This window comes from Ochotona princeps, chromosome 1 (genome assembly GCF_030435755.1).
Source record: "Ochotona princeps isolate mOchPri1 chromosome 1, mOchPri1.hap1, whole genome shotgun sequence".
Lineage (NCBI taxonomy): Eukaryota > Metazoa > Chordata > Mammalia > Lagomorpha > Ochotonidae > Ochotona > Ochotona princeps.
Window position 1 is genome coordinate 27,193,279 of NC_080832.1, and position 18,555 is coordinate 27,211,833.

General features: G+C 40.3%; 1 protein-coding gene across 1 annotated transcript in view; it reads left to right on the top strand.

Annotated features, from left to right (window-relative positions):
• The window catches only part of MAP3K5 (mitogen-activated protein kinase kinase kinase 5), a 240,487-nt gene that overhangs the window by 217,675 nt on the left and 4,257 nt on the right, over positions 1-18,555 (top strand). Inside the window, exons 24-27 of the mRNA XM_058671310.1 lie at positions 1,180-1,365; positions 4,080-4,185; positions 13,775-14,018; positions 17,750-17,862. Of these exons, the coding sequence (XP_058527293.1) occupies positions 1,180-1,365; positions 4,080-4,185; positions 13,775-14,018; positions 17,750-17,862 (649 nt within the window). The remainder of the gene's footprint in view (positions 1-1,179; positions 1,366-4,079; positions 4,186-13,774; positions 14,019-17,749; positions 17,863-18,555) is intronic.

Genomic DNA, 18,555 nt, shown 5'->3' on the forward strand with positions numbered 1-18,555 from the left:
ACCCCCTATCCTGGTTAGCCAGTATGTGCAGCAGACTAGTCCAGTCTGTCCCACATCCCTTTCAGCTCTCATACATGTCAGTGGGCATTGAAGCCTAGTTCAACCCAAGCAGCCTATCCAGCCCACACACATGTCTGGGACTATACAGCCCACACACATGCTGTTGGGTGCCTTTCTGTCTAGCCACCCCAGCCCCGTCCTGGTTTTCGTGTACTGCAGTGGGAGTGGTAACACAAGAGGGAGGAGCCCACTATTTCCCTTCTAGGCCACTCTCACTCCCAGATTATGCACTGTCCAGGTAGTTCTGTGGTGTAACTTGTCAGAATTAGCCCCCAGTGCCAGCTTCTGCCAGCTGATGCTGCAGCTAAGCCCAAACAACCCTCACCTACTCTAATTTTTGTTTGCACCAGTAGGAACAATCAGCCCAGCCTGGCTTTTCCCCGATCTAGTCCACATGGGGCACACAGGTGTTATAGCTCTGCCTATTCTGGTCTGCCCCCATCCCAGCTCACGCTCTCCAGTTGGAGTAGCTGTCCAGCAGGGGATGAGCACCAGTTCTAATCCCAGCAGCTCCACTTCCCATCCAGCTCCCTGCTTGTAGCCTGGGAAGGTAATCATGGATGGCCCAAAGCCTTGGGACCCTACTTCTGCGTAGGAGACCCGGAAGAGACTCTGGGCTCTCCTGGCTTCGGCTCGGCTCAGCTCTAGTCATTATGGCTGCTTGGGGAGTGAATCATCGGACAGAAGATCTTCCTCTCTGTCTCTTCTCCTCTCTGTATATCTGACTTTCCAATAAAAATAAATTAATCTTTAAAAAAATAAATAAAATAAAATTTCTGAAAGCAACAGTTTTACTGCCTCAGCCTGCCGCTGTTTAAGCAAAGCATTGTTTGTGTGACATCATTGTGGCTACTCTAGGAGACAAGGTAAGTTCAGGGTACTTTCTCTCAATGTCTTGGTGTGGAGCAAGGTTAAGACGGGACATATTAGTTTTGTTCCAATTTTAGTGTATGTGCTGCCAAAGCAAGCATGGGACATAGTTTCAAATGTGGTCTTTTTCCTGTAGCAGCGATATATTGAAATGAAGCCCAGGCTTTTTCAGCTAGTACTGCGGGAAAGCCCATGGCTGATGGAGCCAACACACAGTGAGGAATTGTTGCTTTTTCTCCCCTCCCCCAGGGAGCCGAAGAACCCAAACTCAAATGGGAGCACATCACAACCCTCATCGCAAGCCTCCGAGAATTTGTGAGATCCACTGACCGAAAAATTATAGCCACGACGCTATCCAAGCTGAAATTAGAGCTGGACTTCGACAGCCATGGCATCAGCCAGGTCCAGGTGGTACTCTTTGGCTTCCAGGACGCTGTAAGTATGATGTTTTGCTCAAAATGGGTCAGGAGGAAAAAAAAAGGATAAAACTTCAATTTTACTAGTTTTCTTTCTTCAATAATATCCAGCTCTCTTTACTTGGGATATAGACAAGACTTATGCTTCTAAGTGTCAGAGGGTGTTCCATGTATTTGCGTTCCTCAAGTTAGGTACACGCAAAACTGAATCATCATGGAAAAAAATGGAAAAATTACAACCATCTCCTCTGGCTGAACTTTGTTCTTATGAAATCATGTGGTGGGTCACTATTTATTTTGTCAGCTTTAGCAATATGAACACACTTTGGGCATGCACTGTTCTAAAGCTATATGAGAAATGCCATCTAGTGGCCATTGAGAAAAGTTTTCTAATAACCAGGTTTGCAAAAAACAAAACAAACAAAAAAAAAAACACAAACAAACAACACTCATCTCCGCCACCCTGCATTTTCTTCTGGTTTCCATGCTGAAAATGTTTAACATGTTTATTCCATAAAGATTTGCTGTGTCCTAGCTGTAAGTAACTGCAGCTGTATTTCAGAGTGCAAAGTATCACATTCCAAATCAATGAAAGTTAATCCCCATGATCCAGTGCGAGCCTGCTAAGAATTCTTTTCTCTAAAGTCGAGTTGCTATGCAACGCACGCTAGAAGCCAATATTCTGAAAGCCTGATTCTAAACTCTATATTTTTCTTGGATAAGACTTATCTATGGAATGTTGTGTGAAAAGAAAAAAAAGTAAAAACCTTAAGCCACTCCCAGAACACTGAAATCAGAGGATGATTGACAGTGCCTATGATGTGAATACTTGGCATAATTTTCCTTAAATTACAAAAATGAAATCCCTCACTAGTGTGTTTCTCGTACTTGTGGAGGAGGTGTCATGGCAGTTGTATTTGGTATATGAAATGATCCCTGATTTAAAACCACGTGATGCTCCTCCAAGGTTCACTAGAGTTCTCTAAGACACTAGGTGACCCAGTTGGCTTTTGCGCTGTGTGATAGGCAGGTACATAAGACCTGACTTGATTCAAGTTCTAGAAATAAAAGCAGTGGCCAAAACTCATGCACATAATTATCTGCAACTAGAGAAAATCTCTGCAGCTGGGGAAACCCTACCATCTGCAAGCAGAGTGAGATAACTTAGCTGATTTGCCCCTGCCCACACGTTTGGCTTCCAGCCTGTAAGTGGAAAAGCAAATCGGCTGAGATATCCATATTGAGAGCTTTTAAAACTGTAATCCTGGATCTCACACACACACACACACACACACTTAATCCTACACCCCTGTACTGCTTACTCTGTCCAGGGTGGAAATGAACCCAGAGAAGGGAAATGAAAAGCTGGGAAGAGCAGGGCATGGTTATCAGGCATCCCTCTTCGACCCAGGTGCATGTGTGACTCAGGAAAAACATTCTAGTCCCTACCTGTCACTCATCAGGTAAATCCTTCCAAGAATTGAAGCAACCATGACAAACTCTGACTGAGGAGTTTCTAGAACAAGTGGGAACCTAACAGTGTTTCATTTCATTGGGGCAACTTCTGTGAGGAAATGTGCAGACTGCCCTCTAACCCAAGGGGTTGTGCTGCAGTGGACTGAGCAGGGGACCGGGCACCTGAAGCTCCAGCTCCTGGCACAGGTTTGCTGTAGGCCCACATTTCCTGTGCTGACTCTAAAGTCTGTGGTCTGAGCCCTATGCAGGAAGTCTGCATCAATCAGTACATAACAGAGTCTACTGGAGCCTTGAATGAGCCTCTCTTGGCTATATGTTAAAGGGGTGTTTTTATTAAAAAGTATAGACATGGGCCCGGGTCAGTGGCCAAATGACTAAAGTCCTCACCTTGCATGTGCCAGGAACCCACGTGGGCACCAGCTCTATGCTGATAGCCCCACTTCCTATCCAGCTCCCTGCTTGTGGCCCGGGAAAGCAGTCAAGGACGGCCCAAAGCCTTGGGACCCTGGACCTACATAGGAGACCCGGAAGAGACTCTGGGCTCCTGGCTTCAGCTCGGCTTAGCTCCAGCCGTTGTGGCCGTTTGGGGAGTGCATCAGACAGATGATTCCTCTCTGTATATCTGCCTCTCCAATAAAAATAAATAAATCTTTTTTTAAAAAGGTATAAACATGGTATATGCATACAATGGGATATTATTCAGTCTTAAAAACCAAGGGAATCCTGCCTGAGGCTACAACAGGGATGCACCTTGAGGATGTCAGGTTATGTGAAAGAATCCAGTCACCAAAAGCCATCCACTCCATGCTTCCACTTACATGAGATAGCTCAAGGAGTGAGGTTCCTGGACACAAAATACAATGATGGTTTCCAGTAACAATGGGGAGGGAAATTAATTGGGTATCATAATCAAATGAATACAGAGCTTGAGGTTTGCAAGATGAAGAGTTTGCTAGACAGCTGGTGGCGATGGAAACACAACAGTATGAATATCATTACTGCCATGAACTTTAAAATATTTAACATGGTAGTTTTTGTATTGTGGATGTTTTACCACGATTTGAACAAATACCAAAAGATAATTTGAATTGGCAGTTTGTAACTTGTTTTCCCATGACTTAAAGAAATTATATGTAATTCAACTACATGAAGCTGTTCAGTAGTTTATTTCTTTACTCATTCATTCATTCATTTTGGTAGATAGAACATCTGCCAGGTGCTTGAATCAGCTGGATTACTTTAAAATTCTTTCCCCAGGTCAATAAAGTTCTTCGGAATCATAACATCAAACCTCACTGGATGTTTGCCCTGGACAGCATCATCCGAAAGGCAGTGCAGACGGCTATTACCATTCTGGTTCCAGGTCAGCAACTTTTGGTTTCTCTGCAAGCATCTTTAGTGCTTGCATTACTATTTACTTATCACTTCTGCCATCTCCATAGTGTTTGTCAGACCGTAGTATGGCCCTTAAAAAAAATCTCCCCAAAGCCTCCAAGTAACATCCGTCTGGTACATGTCTCAGTAATGGTACAACCGTACAAAAGATTTACGGTGAGTGAGGAAGACTTGCTTCCATGGCTTTAAAGAGTAGAGTTAGCTATGAAAAAGCAAGGAAATTTACTCAGGTGATCCAAATAAATATGCATTTTAATATATAGACCCCTGAGAGCATGAACCATGTTTCTGTGTCATCTGATAGCAGTGGTCTCTAAATCTGCCTGAACCCTAAGTGATGAGCAAGGAATTCATGGATGTTATGATTTTCAGTCTCCTCTGAGAACCAGGGAAGAATTTGCTGGATATAAGGCCAAGCACTTAGAATTGTTCTAAAAAATGTTTTACTCCTTAGTTTGAAAGGCAGAATTTAAAGGGGAGGTGGGGAGAGACATGGAGAGCTCTTCCATCCCTAGAGAATTGTCCATTTAGTTCACTTCCCAAATGGCTACAGGGCTAGGGCTGAGAAACGCAAAAGCTAGAAGGCTGAAACACCATCTAGGTCTTCCAAAAGAGTTGTGGGGCCCAAACACTTGGGCCATCACCTGCTGCTTTGCTAAGTGCATTGGCAGGAAGCTGTATTGGAAGTAGAGCAGCCAGGACCTAATCTGGTGTTCTGATGGGATGCTGGCATACATTACAGGAGTGGGCACCTGATTCCAAAAGACTTGAAAATTTTAGAGTACTTTTAGGTTCACAGCTAAATCAAGCAGAACGTTTACGTACTTTCTGTTTCCACACATGCGTATCCCTTCCCAGGATCAACTTCCAGAGTATATTTGTCACAACTGATGAACCTGCATTGTTAAATCCTTCTTACCCAAAGCCCAAATTTTACCTTAGGGTTCACTCTACAGTAAATGTTGTACAGTGTGTGGGTTAGGACAGATGTATAACAACATATATCCAAGATGATAGCAGCATACAGAATGTTTTCATAGCCCTGAGAAAATCCTCAATGTTCCCTCTCTAGAATCCTGATTTTAATTCAGCTCCAAGACCATGTTGATGTATAACCAGTTATATTGACCAATCCAGCTATATTGGCCATGACATATGAAGGCAGTAGTATTGATGAAACTAGGCTTTATGGCATAAGTGAGGAATATGTTAAATTTCTAATGCAAAACCTCAGAAATGATTTCACAATCTATGATTAGCAAAGCCCTTCCACCCTATTTGTGTGTACATGTGAAGGTAGGAGGGTAGATGGGTGGATGGATAGTTAGGTAGGAAGGGATAAAGGGAGAATAGATAGGTACTGATTAAGTTTAGATGTATTTGTGTAAATTAAGAATATGTTTTTATCTCTGATTCTATTGATTTCTATCTTTTCCCTCTTTTTGATTAGTTGGGCTAATGTGGAGTGTATAATTTTATTGATTTTTCTCAAAACATCTTCTGATTCATACATACTTTATGAAGCATTCTAAAATAGGAATGTGAAAGAATAAGATCAGTATTAAATTTCTTAAATGTAAGTTATTTATAAACTTTTAAGTCCAAACTTTTAAGTCCATGTCAACACTTTAGAGTTAGAAGATACCCACTCTTCTTGTATAGTATTTTGACTTGAGAATGAGGGCACCAGTGTCAGTTTTTATATTAAACATTAGTGAAGATTCATTTCCTGTCTTTCTTACATGAGAAAGAGGTGTGAGCAGGTGTTCTAGTATCTCTCATCTCGCTCCTCTCTGGACCTGCCTGCATGTCCTGTCCCTCATCTCCCATGGCTAGCATGTGAGCCCAGTACTGAGCCACTGTCTTCTGAAGTGGGCATCCTGGGTTATCTTCTCTTCTTGGGAAAGGCTTTTCACCTGTTTGTGATACCACAAACGGAAACCACAGGTTCATAGTTATAGTGGCTGCAACCCTCCTTAGAGAGTAAGTGTATGTTTCCTTTTGCCTTGTGTCTAGCACACTATCCAGGAAGTGTGCCTGCAACATAGTAGACCAGTGAGAAATATTTGGTGGGAATAACAAAAAAATGAGTTTTGTTTGATAATAACTAATTAGGGAAGAAGATTGTGTGACAGAAAAAAAAAATTCTATAGCGTCTCCAAAATAAGCGATCGGCAGTTGGATGTGAACCTAAAAATTTCATATTCTAAGGCTGTCAGTTAAATTTAGATTTAAATTATTTTGTAATTAGGATGAACTAGATGTAGAGCATGTGAGATGGAGGGCTGAAAGACTTGAAAGACACCAGGGTGAAAGTAATAGATGTGTATCACTAAAAGGGATAAGGATAACCCTGAGTTAAAGACATCTAATCTTTGCATTAATGATGCCCAAATGAAGAAAGGAAAAATGATTATATTTTGAAATAATTTAAATAGCATGTAAGTGATCTTTTTTAATTTTATTTTTTAAAAATGATTACATGGTGGATCAGGTTGGAAGGATTAAGCTTTAGGGAAAATTGAGTGTACTCATTGCTTCCAGTTTTGCTATTTCTTGTTGTTGTTTCTGGGGGAAGGAGAAAGACAAAGGGCGAAATTTGTCTTTCCACATGTCCCAGTACCAAGGGATGAGGAACCTTATATCAATCCAGAGTCTCAATGTGTACGTATCCTGAGGGTTCTGTCTAAGTGCCTTGGATAGTTCTGAAATGCTGCTGTTTTCACCAATCCGAAAGTGATGTTACCCTCCCAATGTCCATTGGCTCCATTCACCAAAATATTTTACTGTCATCATTTGTTTGGGGTAGTTGTCCAGTTTTGCTCTTCTTCTGCTACAGCACCAAAAAAGCTGCAGTATTCTCCTTTTACAACAGATTAACTCTTTCTTTAAAAAGAAACTTCCTTTTAGTACTGATTACCCAAATGCAGTGGAGTATTCTGGAGTGGGAGGTGGAGTGAGGGGAATGAGTGAAAAGCCAAGGAGAATCTCAGAAGCTCATAGTTAATTGAATGAACTACACCGTTGTTGTAGTCTAATTCCAACTGATAAGTATAGATAAGGGAAATAAAAATCAGTATTGAGCAAACGCCACAGTCATCCTTACTGCAAAGAAGCACCTTCAAGTGCTGCTCTGGTGGGCAAAGTAAAATGAATCCCATCATCAGGGTGAATGAGCTCTCTGATATATTGATGGATTCTGTTGGCTATTATTTCATTGAGGATTTTTGCGTCTATGTTCATCAGGGGTAAAGGTCTGTGGTTCTTTGTTGTGCCTCTGTCTGACTTTGGTATTACGGTGATGTTGGCTTCATAAAAAGCGTTTGAAAGGATTGCTTCCCTTTCTGTTGTTTTGAATAGTTTGTGAAGGATTGGAGTAAGTTTTGCTTGACACATTTGGTAGAATTCAGCAGTGAAGCCATACAGTCCTGGGCTTTTCTTTGTTGGGAGGTATTTAATTACTAATTCAATCCCCATTCCATTCATAGTTCTATTTAGATTTTTATTTACCTCTTAATTCAGTCTTGGCAAATTGTATATGTCCAGAAATCTATCCATTTTTCCTAGGTCTTTTGATTTGTTAGTGTGTAGATGCTAGTAATAGTTCTTGATTATTCTATGTATCCCTGAGGTATATGTTATTATATATCCTTTTGTCTCTGTTTTTACTGACATATCTTCTCCCTCTTTTTATTATTAGTTGGTATAATGGGGAATGTATTTTGTTGATTTTTTTCAAAGAAACAGCTCTTTGATTTGTTGACCTTATATATTGTTCTTTCATTCTCTATTTGATTTATTTTGTTCCTTATTTTGATTGTTTCTTTCTATCTGCTATTCCTGGAATTAATTTGCTGCTGTTTTTCTAGCTCCTTCAGATGTATGGTTAACCTTTCTAATTCCTTGATGCAGGCATTGATTGCAATGAAATTTCCTCTTAACACTACCTTGCTATGTCCATCCAGTTCTGATATGTTGTATTGATACCTTCATTTGTTTCAAGAAATTTTTTTTAATTTCCTTTTTTATTTCTTCTATAATAGATTGTTCATTTTACAGCACATTGTTTAGTCTGCAGGCATTTGCATATCTTTTGGGGTATTCTGACTTGTTGGTCTCCATTGTGGTATGAAAAAGTGCATGTATGTTTATCTTTTTTAAATGTGCTGAGGCTTGTTTTGTGACCTGTAATGTCCTGGAAAAGTTTCATGTATTGATTTAAAAAAAAAGTGTATTCTGCATCTATAGGGTGAAAAATTCTATTAAGTCCATTTGTTCTATTGTTTTGGTGAGATCTGTTGTTTCCTTGCTGAGTTTCTGTCTCGTTGATCTGTCCATTGAGGTTAGTGAGGCATTAAAATCCCCCGCTATTATTATAACAGAGTCTATTTCTCCCTTTAAATCCATCAATATTTGCTTCTTGTAGCTAAGTGTCCTGGCATTGCTACATACGTATTTATTATCATGGTTTCTTATTGCTGAATTGACCTTGATCATTATGTGGTGTCCTTCCTCATCCCTTTTCATGCTTTTCATTGAAGTCTACAGTATCTAATATGAGAATGTCTACACTAGCTCATATTTCCTTTCCGTTATCGTAGAATACTGTTTTCCATCCTTTCACTTTTTTTTTTAAGATTTATTTATTTTATTACAAAGTCAGATATACAGAGAGGAGGAGAGACAGAGAGGAAGATCTTCTGTCCGATGATTCTCTCCCAAAGTGAGTGCAATGGCCGGTGCTGTGCCGATCCGAAGCCAGGAACCAGGAACCTCTTCCGGGTCTCCCACGCGGGTGCAGGGTCCCAAAGCTTTGGGCCGTCCTCAACTGCCTTCACAGCCACAAGCAGGGAGCTGGATGGGAAGTGAAGCTGCCAGGATTAAAACCAGCGCCCATATGGGATTCCGGGGCTTTCAAGGCGAGGACTTAAGCCACTAGGCCACCGTGCCAAGCCCCATCCTTTCACTTTCATATTCCTCGTATCTTTGTTGGTGAGAAGTATCTCTTGTAGGTAACAGATAGATGGGACCTGGATTTTTTATCTAGTCCTCAAATCTGTGTCTTTTGATTGGTGAATTTAACCATTTACATTCAGGGTTAATATCAACACATAGTGATTTGGTCCTGTCATTTTAGCAATTGTTTTCTCATTGATTTAGGTATCTGTTGTGGTTTTATTAAGATCTTTTCCACATTTCCTTTTGGATTTGGTAGGTGTTACTCTTTTTCTCTGTCCATAGTACATCCTTAAGCAGCATTTGTAGAGATGAATTCTTTCTATTTTTGTTTACTTTGGAAATACTTTGTTTCATTTTTAAATACAAAGAAAAGCTTTGCTGGGTATGTTATTCTGGTATTATTCTGGACTGATACTTCTTTTCTTTTGGGATCTGGAATGTGTCATTCCATTTCCTGGTCTGTAGGGTTTCCTTTGCATATTTAAGTACATCTTTTTAAATATAAAGCAAAGATAGCTTGATTATGATATGCTGTGGTGAGGATTGCTTTTAGTCGAATCTGTTTGAAGTTCTCTGCCTCTCCTGTATTTGGCTTCACATTTCTCCATGTTGGGGAATTTTGCATTTCTATTTCATTGAATGTATCTTTTAACCCAGCTTCTCTTTCCATGCTTTCAGGAACTTCCATAACTCTTTTTTTTTAACTTTTTTTATTCTCATTTTATGATACAGTTCCATAGGCCTTGGGATTTCCATTAGCCCCTCCTCAGTCCCTTATCCTCCCCCTACAACTGAGTTCCCCTATATTATTACTATAGTATAGTTCCTCATAAACAGTCATATGTCCATAATTGCGGGAATGGACAATGGCAAAGAGTCCAGCATCCTATTGTCAAAATAGATTAAACGGTTTTATTGGGAGTCCATCTTTGATCTGGAAATAGAGATGCATACTGCATTTTATCCTCACATCTGGATAAGATAGTCCCAATTACACAGTTAATATACATTCCCTTAAATGAAAAGCCACAATACAAAATCAACAACAGGAAGCAAAGTAGAAATTTATAACGCTGTGAAGTTAAATAGCATGCTACTGGATATGATAGTCTTTATTACACAGTTACTGTATATCCCCTTAAATGAAAAGCCACAAAACACAATCAACAACAGGAAGAAGAAATTAAAATTGCCATTAAGTTAAATAACTTGCTACTGAATGACTAATGTGTCACTGAATAAATGATAAAGAAAATCAACAACCTTCTTGAAGAAAATTTTGCTACTGTATGATCTATGAGTCAGTGAAGGGTTTAATGAAGAAGAGCTCCCACTGGTTTGTGTGAGAGCCATGTGTGTGCTGGGCAGAATCAGGCTGAACTGTAACACCCATTGATTCATGTGGAAGACAGGGATGGAAACAGAACTGACCCAGCAATTGAAACCACCAGGTGACTGGGGCAACGGACTGTGCCGGACCCTGTACTGGCAAGCACACACAAGCATCAGGTCTGGGATCACATCAGAAGAAATTTCTTTGAGGATCTCCCCAATTGAACTGCTGGACTCAGAACCCCAACCATGAAGAGAAGTGTAGATTCCATGGTCTGACCATGGAGTGAGTGCAAGTGTCAAAACTGAGCCAGAAACATCCCTTAGCTCCGTCAAGTTGACACATAAAGCTGTCCTTTAGTGTATGTGGGAATTACATAGGTAGCCAGGCCTATCATGTAGGCCGTTTTCAGCTGTGTTAATTAGTCCTTATAGTTATTTTAACATTATCTTTGTGTATGCACCTAGAGCTCTTCTATGTGTTGAACTCAGCTCTCTAGATGAACTAAGGACAAAATGTTCTTTTTAATCTGCACATTTTACAACTGCTAATCTGATTATGTGTATTCAGAGAATAGACATCAAAGATCAGGAAACAATAAAGCGTTGCATTAGCTTGCAATTTTTTACTTTCTTCAAATTACATGAAAATTTTCCTTAGTCATGTATATGTAAAATATACAGAGTTAGGGCTAATTAAGAATCAAAATGAATGTTGGGGTCCTTGCCTTGCACGCGCCGGGATCCCCTATGGTCCCCGGTTCTAATCCCGGCGGCCCTGCTGCTTCCCATCCAACTCCCTGCCTGTGGTCTGGGAAAGCAGTCAAGGATGACACAAAGCCTTGGGACCCTGCACCCACATGGGAAACCCAGAAGGGCTCCTGGCTTCTGGCTTCAGATAGGCGTAGCACCGACTGTTGCACTCACTTGGGGGAGTAAACCATCGGAAGGAAGATCTTCCTCTCTGTCTCTCCTCCTCTGTATATCCGCCTTTACAACAACAACAACAACAACAACAAAAACTCAATAAATCTTAAAAAAAATGAATATTGGAAGATTTGCCTCCCCAAAAGTGAAATTCTAACCAGGTGTACTGAAATCTTTTACATTGTTAAAAAAAAATCAATTTGAAACTATAAAATAAGCCTAGAATCTTTCAAAGGCTTAGCCGTATCTTCGTTTAATCTAGAAGTGTACTTTCTTAATTTTAAAGTAATTATTTTATTCTTTCTGAAGACAGATAATCCTAGTAATATGTATTTTCCATTTTGCCAACATTTTTAAAGACCATACTATATTTAGACCCTGAACTGGGTACCAGGTTTACAAAATGAAAATACCTAATTTCTAGTCAATCTTGCTAAAGGTAAATTGCTAACTGAGATTTTAGAGAGAAAAGAGAGAAATGGCAGAAAGCAGTGTAGAGGTGGCTTGGATCAGTGTTGTGATGTAGTGGTTGAAGCTGCTGCTTGTAATAGGAACCAGTTCATGTCCTAGTTCTCTATAGGGTGCTGACGTGCCTGTCCAACAAATGTTTGCAGGAAGTTCTAGTTATTACAGGATCGGGCTAGGAGTGTAGAGTTTGCCATCTGCATGTTAGAAGTACAATCATGTGCTGCTTAAAGATGGAATGCATTCTGAGGTAGTTAGGTAGTTTTCATCATTGTGTGAGCATCATAGACTGTGTTTGTATAAACTAAGATGCTTATAGCATTACTTAACACAATAACCTGAGGGACCACTGCAATACAGGTGGTAACCATAGCTGCCATGCATAACTGTGATTAATTTCAGAGTTGAATGAACTTATCCATGGAGACAAAATAGAAAATGTAAAAGGTCCTAATATTTTGGACCAAAAGGCTCTGGACAAAAGCCAGAGACTTAGAGGAAATACAGAGCACAGGTCAGGTAAGGTGGAGACTGAAAAACCAACTGGAGGCTGTGGCTCACAGACCTTTGGGGGCCTTGCCAGGTGGCTGTGTTGAGTGGTAGGGTATATCTTCCATTGATTCCATTATACTCCCTTGCTGCACACAGGAGCTCAGCTGTGGGGCCTGGTCTCAGGAGACAGGCTACAGGGAGTCTATGGAAATCTAGGCCAGTCTTGTATGAATGCCCTGGGGAAACATGATTTTTATCAGGTTTTTGGTGGATTCTGCAATCTGATACAAATTCCGTGTAGTCAGAATTTGTGGCATGAAAATCCAGTATTTTTGCTACCTTGATTTCCCCTAAGTTTTGAGTGGTATTCCTCTCGTGAGCCATCTGGAGGACTTAGTCACCATTTATAATTTTTTTTTTCCTGTGGGGAGATATTCAAGTTTTGAAGTGACATATGAGGAACTAATGTTACTCAGTCTGTTTAGGCTGAAGATTTGTAACTATTGCACTTTCAATTTCAAAGATGCATTCGCTGGTTCAGACTAAGACACAGTCTAGGAATCAACCAAACAGTCACAGATAATCTGATTGAAGAGAATGTAGGCTTTCGTAGCATTTCCAGCACTTGTACCACATTCCCTTAGATTTGAATGTTACAGGAGAAGAGGGCACCTATGAAGCTACTTTTGTTCATGGAAAATCTATGCATCTGTTTTCTCATTTCTAAGCAGGTTGATGGTTATCAGATATTATATAATATGAAAATAAATTTTTACTTACGTGAAAATATTCTTATATTGATAATAAGGCTGTTACATCATTGCTGTTAGTTCAGAGTTTTTCTTAGATTTGAGTTAAATAATTTTAACTGAGTTTATGTATCCCAAAATTTGTTGCAAATTCACTAGAAAAAAAAGTGGAACCAGTGTGCAGAAATCTGTCCTCACACTTTGAGAGGCAATTTGGAACACATCTCTTACTGATGGCAGCATGGGTTGATATTCATATCTTATACTGGGGCAGTTATGTGGCACAGCAATTAAAGTTACCACCTGGGATGCTTGCCTCCCGTGTCAGTGTACCTGGTATGATTCTCAGCTACCCTGCTTCCAATCTAACTCTCTGCTAATACACGTCCTGGGAAGCTCAAGTCCTTGGATCTCTCTCACCCAACTAGGATATCTGGATTTAGTTCCTGGTTCCTAGCTTCATTTCTGGCCCATCTCTAGCTATTGTGGGCATTTGGGGGAGTGAACCAATGGTTGAACGTGTTCTCTCTCTCTCTCTCCCTCCCTCCCCCCTAATTTCCCTTCCTCCTTGCCTTTTTCTCTTTCCAAAAAATCAATGCAATCAATCCTGTTTGATGTGGCTGTTGCACACAGAACTGAGGCCACATTTCAGCCTTGCATCTGAGAGTGACACCGCTGACCCAGAAGATCTGGATGTAGAGGATGAGCATGAGGAACAGCCTTCTAACCCGAGTGTCCAGAGAGCACAGGTCGTCATAGAAGATGCCGTGGCTACCTCAGGGGTGAGCACACTCAGCTCTACTGTGTCCCACGACTCGCAGAGTGGTCACCGATCGCTCAGTGTGCAGCTGGGAAGGATGAAGATAGAGACCAATAGGTAAGTTCTGCCTTAGTTTCCATTTTCCCATTTTGTTAACAGTGTGTGTTGTTTTTTCTACTTTAAAAGTCTAATCCATAGGTGGATCCTATTTATGGAAACTTGATTTAATGCCAGTCTTTATAAAACCATTTTCAGCCTGCACAGATCCAGGCTTTCTTCAGCATTATTTATCTGCTGCCTTATCTCCAAGTGCACTGAGATTTTGCTGACGTGTAACTCATTGATTGTCTTGGAAACAGATTCAGAGCGGCATGTCCCTCTCTAACAGATAGCCCAACGACAGAAAAGAAAACCCATGGCTGGGAATAGCAGGTTCTTCTAAAACAGGAACTTCTGAAACTCTTCCGTGTTAATAGGAGACAAAATTAATGATGCCAAAGCTTTGTATTTGAGAGGGTTGAAAGGACAATCATGTGAGCAAATTACGATTCTATTCTGTTCTTACTATGCTGTAACATACATGGAGTTTTGTTTGTCTTTGGGAATCTGGTACAATACAGCCTATGTGATCAGGTTACTGTGTGCATAGTGCATATCTCCTGACCTTCATAGATGTCGCCACAGTCCAAGGTCTGGATGTTTATGGTTTATGGCTTCCTGTGCTAGCTGCCGTTGACATGTGGGCAACTGACTTTATGACCCTGGGTTTGCAATGAAAACTTTTTTTGTTTTTTCTATTGAATCAATAAAAGGTATTCAAATATTTATAAACTGTAGTTGAAAGTTCTAGTTGTTCACCAGGAAGATAAGGAAACAGACACATTGTTCCAGTTAGAGGTTTAGGTTTTTAATGCTATGCTCAGATTCCAAACTTAATACTAAGTAGTACAAAGCTCATCCTGTTCTTAGAAACCTGAACTTTAGTTGCTGAGGTAAGTAAATATCCTCTATGGTTTGCATAAAGATGTTTCTTAATAAGGGGAAATTGAAATTGACTTTCTGACTTTAATATTTTAGTCTTGTGCTCTGAAATCCAACTCATTACTTGCTAGCTCTACTGCTTAGTAGGAAAGATCTTGAGTCTTTTCTGAGTCTACATCTAAATCTTGGTGTCTCATTTCTGCCCTTCTCAGTCAAGAGTCTAGTGGAATGTCTCCCACAACTATAGCAGGTGTTGCCTTTAGTCACCTCTCCTTCATTCTATGATCCAGTCCTGAGTGGAGTTAATGTTTGGACCCCTGTCCTGGCTTCTGGAAGAGGAAGATTCACTCACAAACATTGTAGGTCCATTGCTTCCAACCCGGGGCTCCTGGTGAGAACAATACAGATAGCAAAGCTACTGTGTTCACTGAACAGCTGGAGTATCTGCCTCCGTGGCCCCAAGCTTCTGGGCACACAACCTGGCTGTGTCCATAGCACCTTTCTCCCCAAGAGCAGCCCTGATCTGCACTCCTTTCCCTTCTCTTCTCGGCCCAATTGGTGAGCGCTGTGCTCATCACTCAGCTGCTACTTTGTGCCCAGCAGACTTGGGTCATCTACACTCTAAGAGCTGTTTCCTTTGGTTGCCTTCCTCCTGTCTTCAACACTTCTGCACTCTCAGCTATGTGGAAAAGACAAAGCCTTCCTCCATTGCATTAACTGCCTTGTTTACAACAGCTCTCATATGTACATTTTTTCTACCTGTTTACATTTGAATCTGTGAAATCTATACAATCAGTGGGTGCCTTTTTTAGGTTCCAGTAATGTCTTTCATAGCAGCCCCATCATCCTCAGCCAGATGAGATGAGTACGCCTATTTTATGTGTATGTTGAAGAAAAGGCGTCTGATTTAGTCCCAACACTGAGCAGCTATCAGTCTTACAATTTTCAGCTGAATATTTTTTGGTAAGATTTACTTATTTTTATTAGAAAGGCTGATTCACAGAGAGAAGAAAAGACAGAAAGATCTCCATCCACTGGTTCATTCCCCAAAGGGCCTCAATGACCAGAGGTGAGCCGATCTGAAGCTAGGAGCCAGGAACTTCTTTCAGGTCTCCCATACAGGTACGGGGTCTTCAGGCTTTACACTATCCTCCACTGCTTTCCCAGGCCATAAGCAGGGACCTGGATGGGAAGTGGAGCAGTCAGGACACAAACCAGCACCATATAGGATCCTGGCTCTCGCATGGTAGAGGATTAGCCAATCGAGCCATTGTGCCAGGCCCTTCAGCTGAACATTACAAAAAATGAAAGAGTATATACATTGCAGAATGAATTTAGAGGAAACGTTAGTGTGTTTTTAGAAAAGAGTAATTTTCATGTGAAAAATGTTAAACTTGTAACATTATGACAATCACTAATAAAGGTAAATCACATTTATCTAGCATTTTAAAATTTCAGAGTTTTGAAAGGCAAAGTTGCTGAGGGTAAGGGGTGTTGCAACCACTGATGACTCTCCAGATGGCAACAGCAGCTCCTACCTGATGGGCCTTATCTTCCTTTCCCATAGGAATGGCTTTGAGCCCAGGTTAGGGAGGGCTCTTTGCCCAGGGCCTTTAGCTAACGCAGAGCCCTTAGGCAAGGTCAGGCACTGAGCTTGGACCTTGGCTCTGTTATTTAATGCTCACTAAGCTTCTCTGGAAGCTTTACTTTCCCTTGTTAGAAACAACAAAGTGAAGTCCAGAGGCATTAGATAACTTTTGTCTAAGCTTCACAACGAGGAAGTGCGTGGTCTGAACGAGGACGCAAGTCCAGGCCTATCTTTGTGTTGCACCATTGTGCCTTCAGAGCATGTCCACTGAAGCAGAAATGAACTTCTGTATGGAATGTGCGTCTTCAGCTAAAGCCATAAATACTCAGAAAATGAAACAACAACACCTTATCTAGAGCTGTAGGCTATGCCACAATACATCCTGATGATCTCATAATTATATATTGTAAATAATTCTGGTTCCATGTTACTCAAAGATAGTTTTTTTGTTTGTTTTGGGGTTTTTTTGCAAAAACTAAAGCATCTCTTTTTCATAACTTGGGTTTTTTTTTTTTGTTTGTTTGTTTTTGCAAGAAACTGCTGGGACTGATAGGGTTGGCTCGCTGTTTGCATGGTGAGACTTACAGTGTGGGAAGTTTGGGATAAGTATTATCATTTATCTTTGTTTCCTTGAAAACTTCATCATGTGCCTTTTTGGGAACTGAATGTACTTGAACAAAGCTGTTTTTTTACCCACTTCACTCTACCTTGAGTGAAAGGAACAATCACAATAATCACAATTGTGGTGACAACCGTTCGTATTGATTGAACATTTGCCAGGTGCCAGGTGGAAAACAATCACTCAGATCTTCATAATTCAGGAAAAGTGATCACCTCTTTGCTTTTCATGGATGATGAAATTATTCGTATTTACTAACTTTTTAATTAAGGGGCCTTACATGTAAAAGATGGGGCTTTTAACATGTTATTTTTGTTTCTGACATTTGCCATCATAAACAGGATAGACCAGCCATCTCTGGAAATTTTAGCAGACAATCTGGGATAGAGGTTTTGAATTCTTTCTGGAAGCAGAATTTTCCAGAACATTGTTACTCAACATAGCGATGGCAGGGAAGGTGTCTGTGGACTGCAGTGTCAGTATTATTGGACACTCCTCAGACGTGGAAGGGCTCGAGCCTCACTTCAGAAACATCGGGTCAGAGTGTGTCCGTGCAATCCCAGCAGTGTCTATACTCCTTATGGTGTGAAAAACCAAATCTACAAGATGACTCTATGTTAGCTTTATTATCCTGTCAGCTGGTGTGACTTCCTTCTGCAGATTACTGGAAGAATTGATTCGGAAAGAAAAAGAATTGCACGTGCTCCTTCATCGAGCCATTCAAGAAAAAGAACAAGAAATTAAGCACCTGAAACTTAAGTCCCAACCAATAGGTAAATGGCAGAAACTATTAAAGGAATGCTGTTTGGGCCAACAGGTGGTTTTCTTTCATGGTTTATTCAGCACCTGTCATTTGTACCGTGACTGCAAGCAGGAGTTGCTTTAAAGATAACATGCCATTTCTAAATGTAGTAGATGATCATTTCTCAGAACTACAGTAAAACAGATGTTCCTAGTCATCTCTTTCTGAAATGCTGTATTATTGAGGTAAACACAGATCTCTACTTTTTTACTGTTTGTTTCCTAAAGATTGTATGCTGATATCGCTAGACTATAATACCTTTTTTATAATTTTGCATTTGTAGTCTATATATTCTTTTTCCTTATAATTTGAAGAGACTTAAATAAATAAATGATAAAATAATAATAATAAAAGCTTATAGGTTGGAACTTTGAAGAACTCTTTGAAGAATTTCTCTTAGAAGGAGAAATTGAAGATGAGATAATCTATGGATACTCTTACTTGGCCAATTTGGATAAAAATATAATTTATGGTTATTTTTTCAGAAATATGGCTGTTCCATAATATTGCAAATAATAGGAAAATATATTATTGCAATTGCATGAGTCTTGCTCAGTGTGTTCATCTTTGTTACATCAGAACAAAGTCTAATTAGTCTAAGAAATAATTGTTATGAAAGTATAGGCAGTGTTATTAAAGATTTATTTTGTTTATTTGAAAGGCA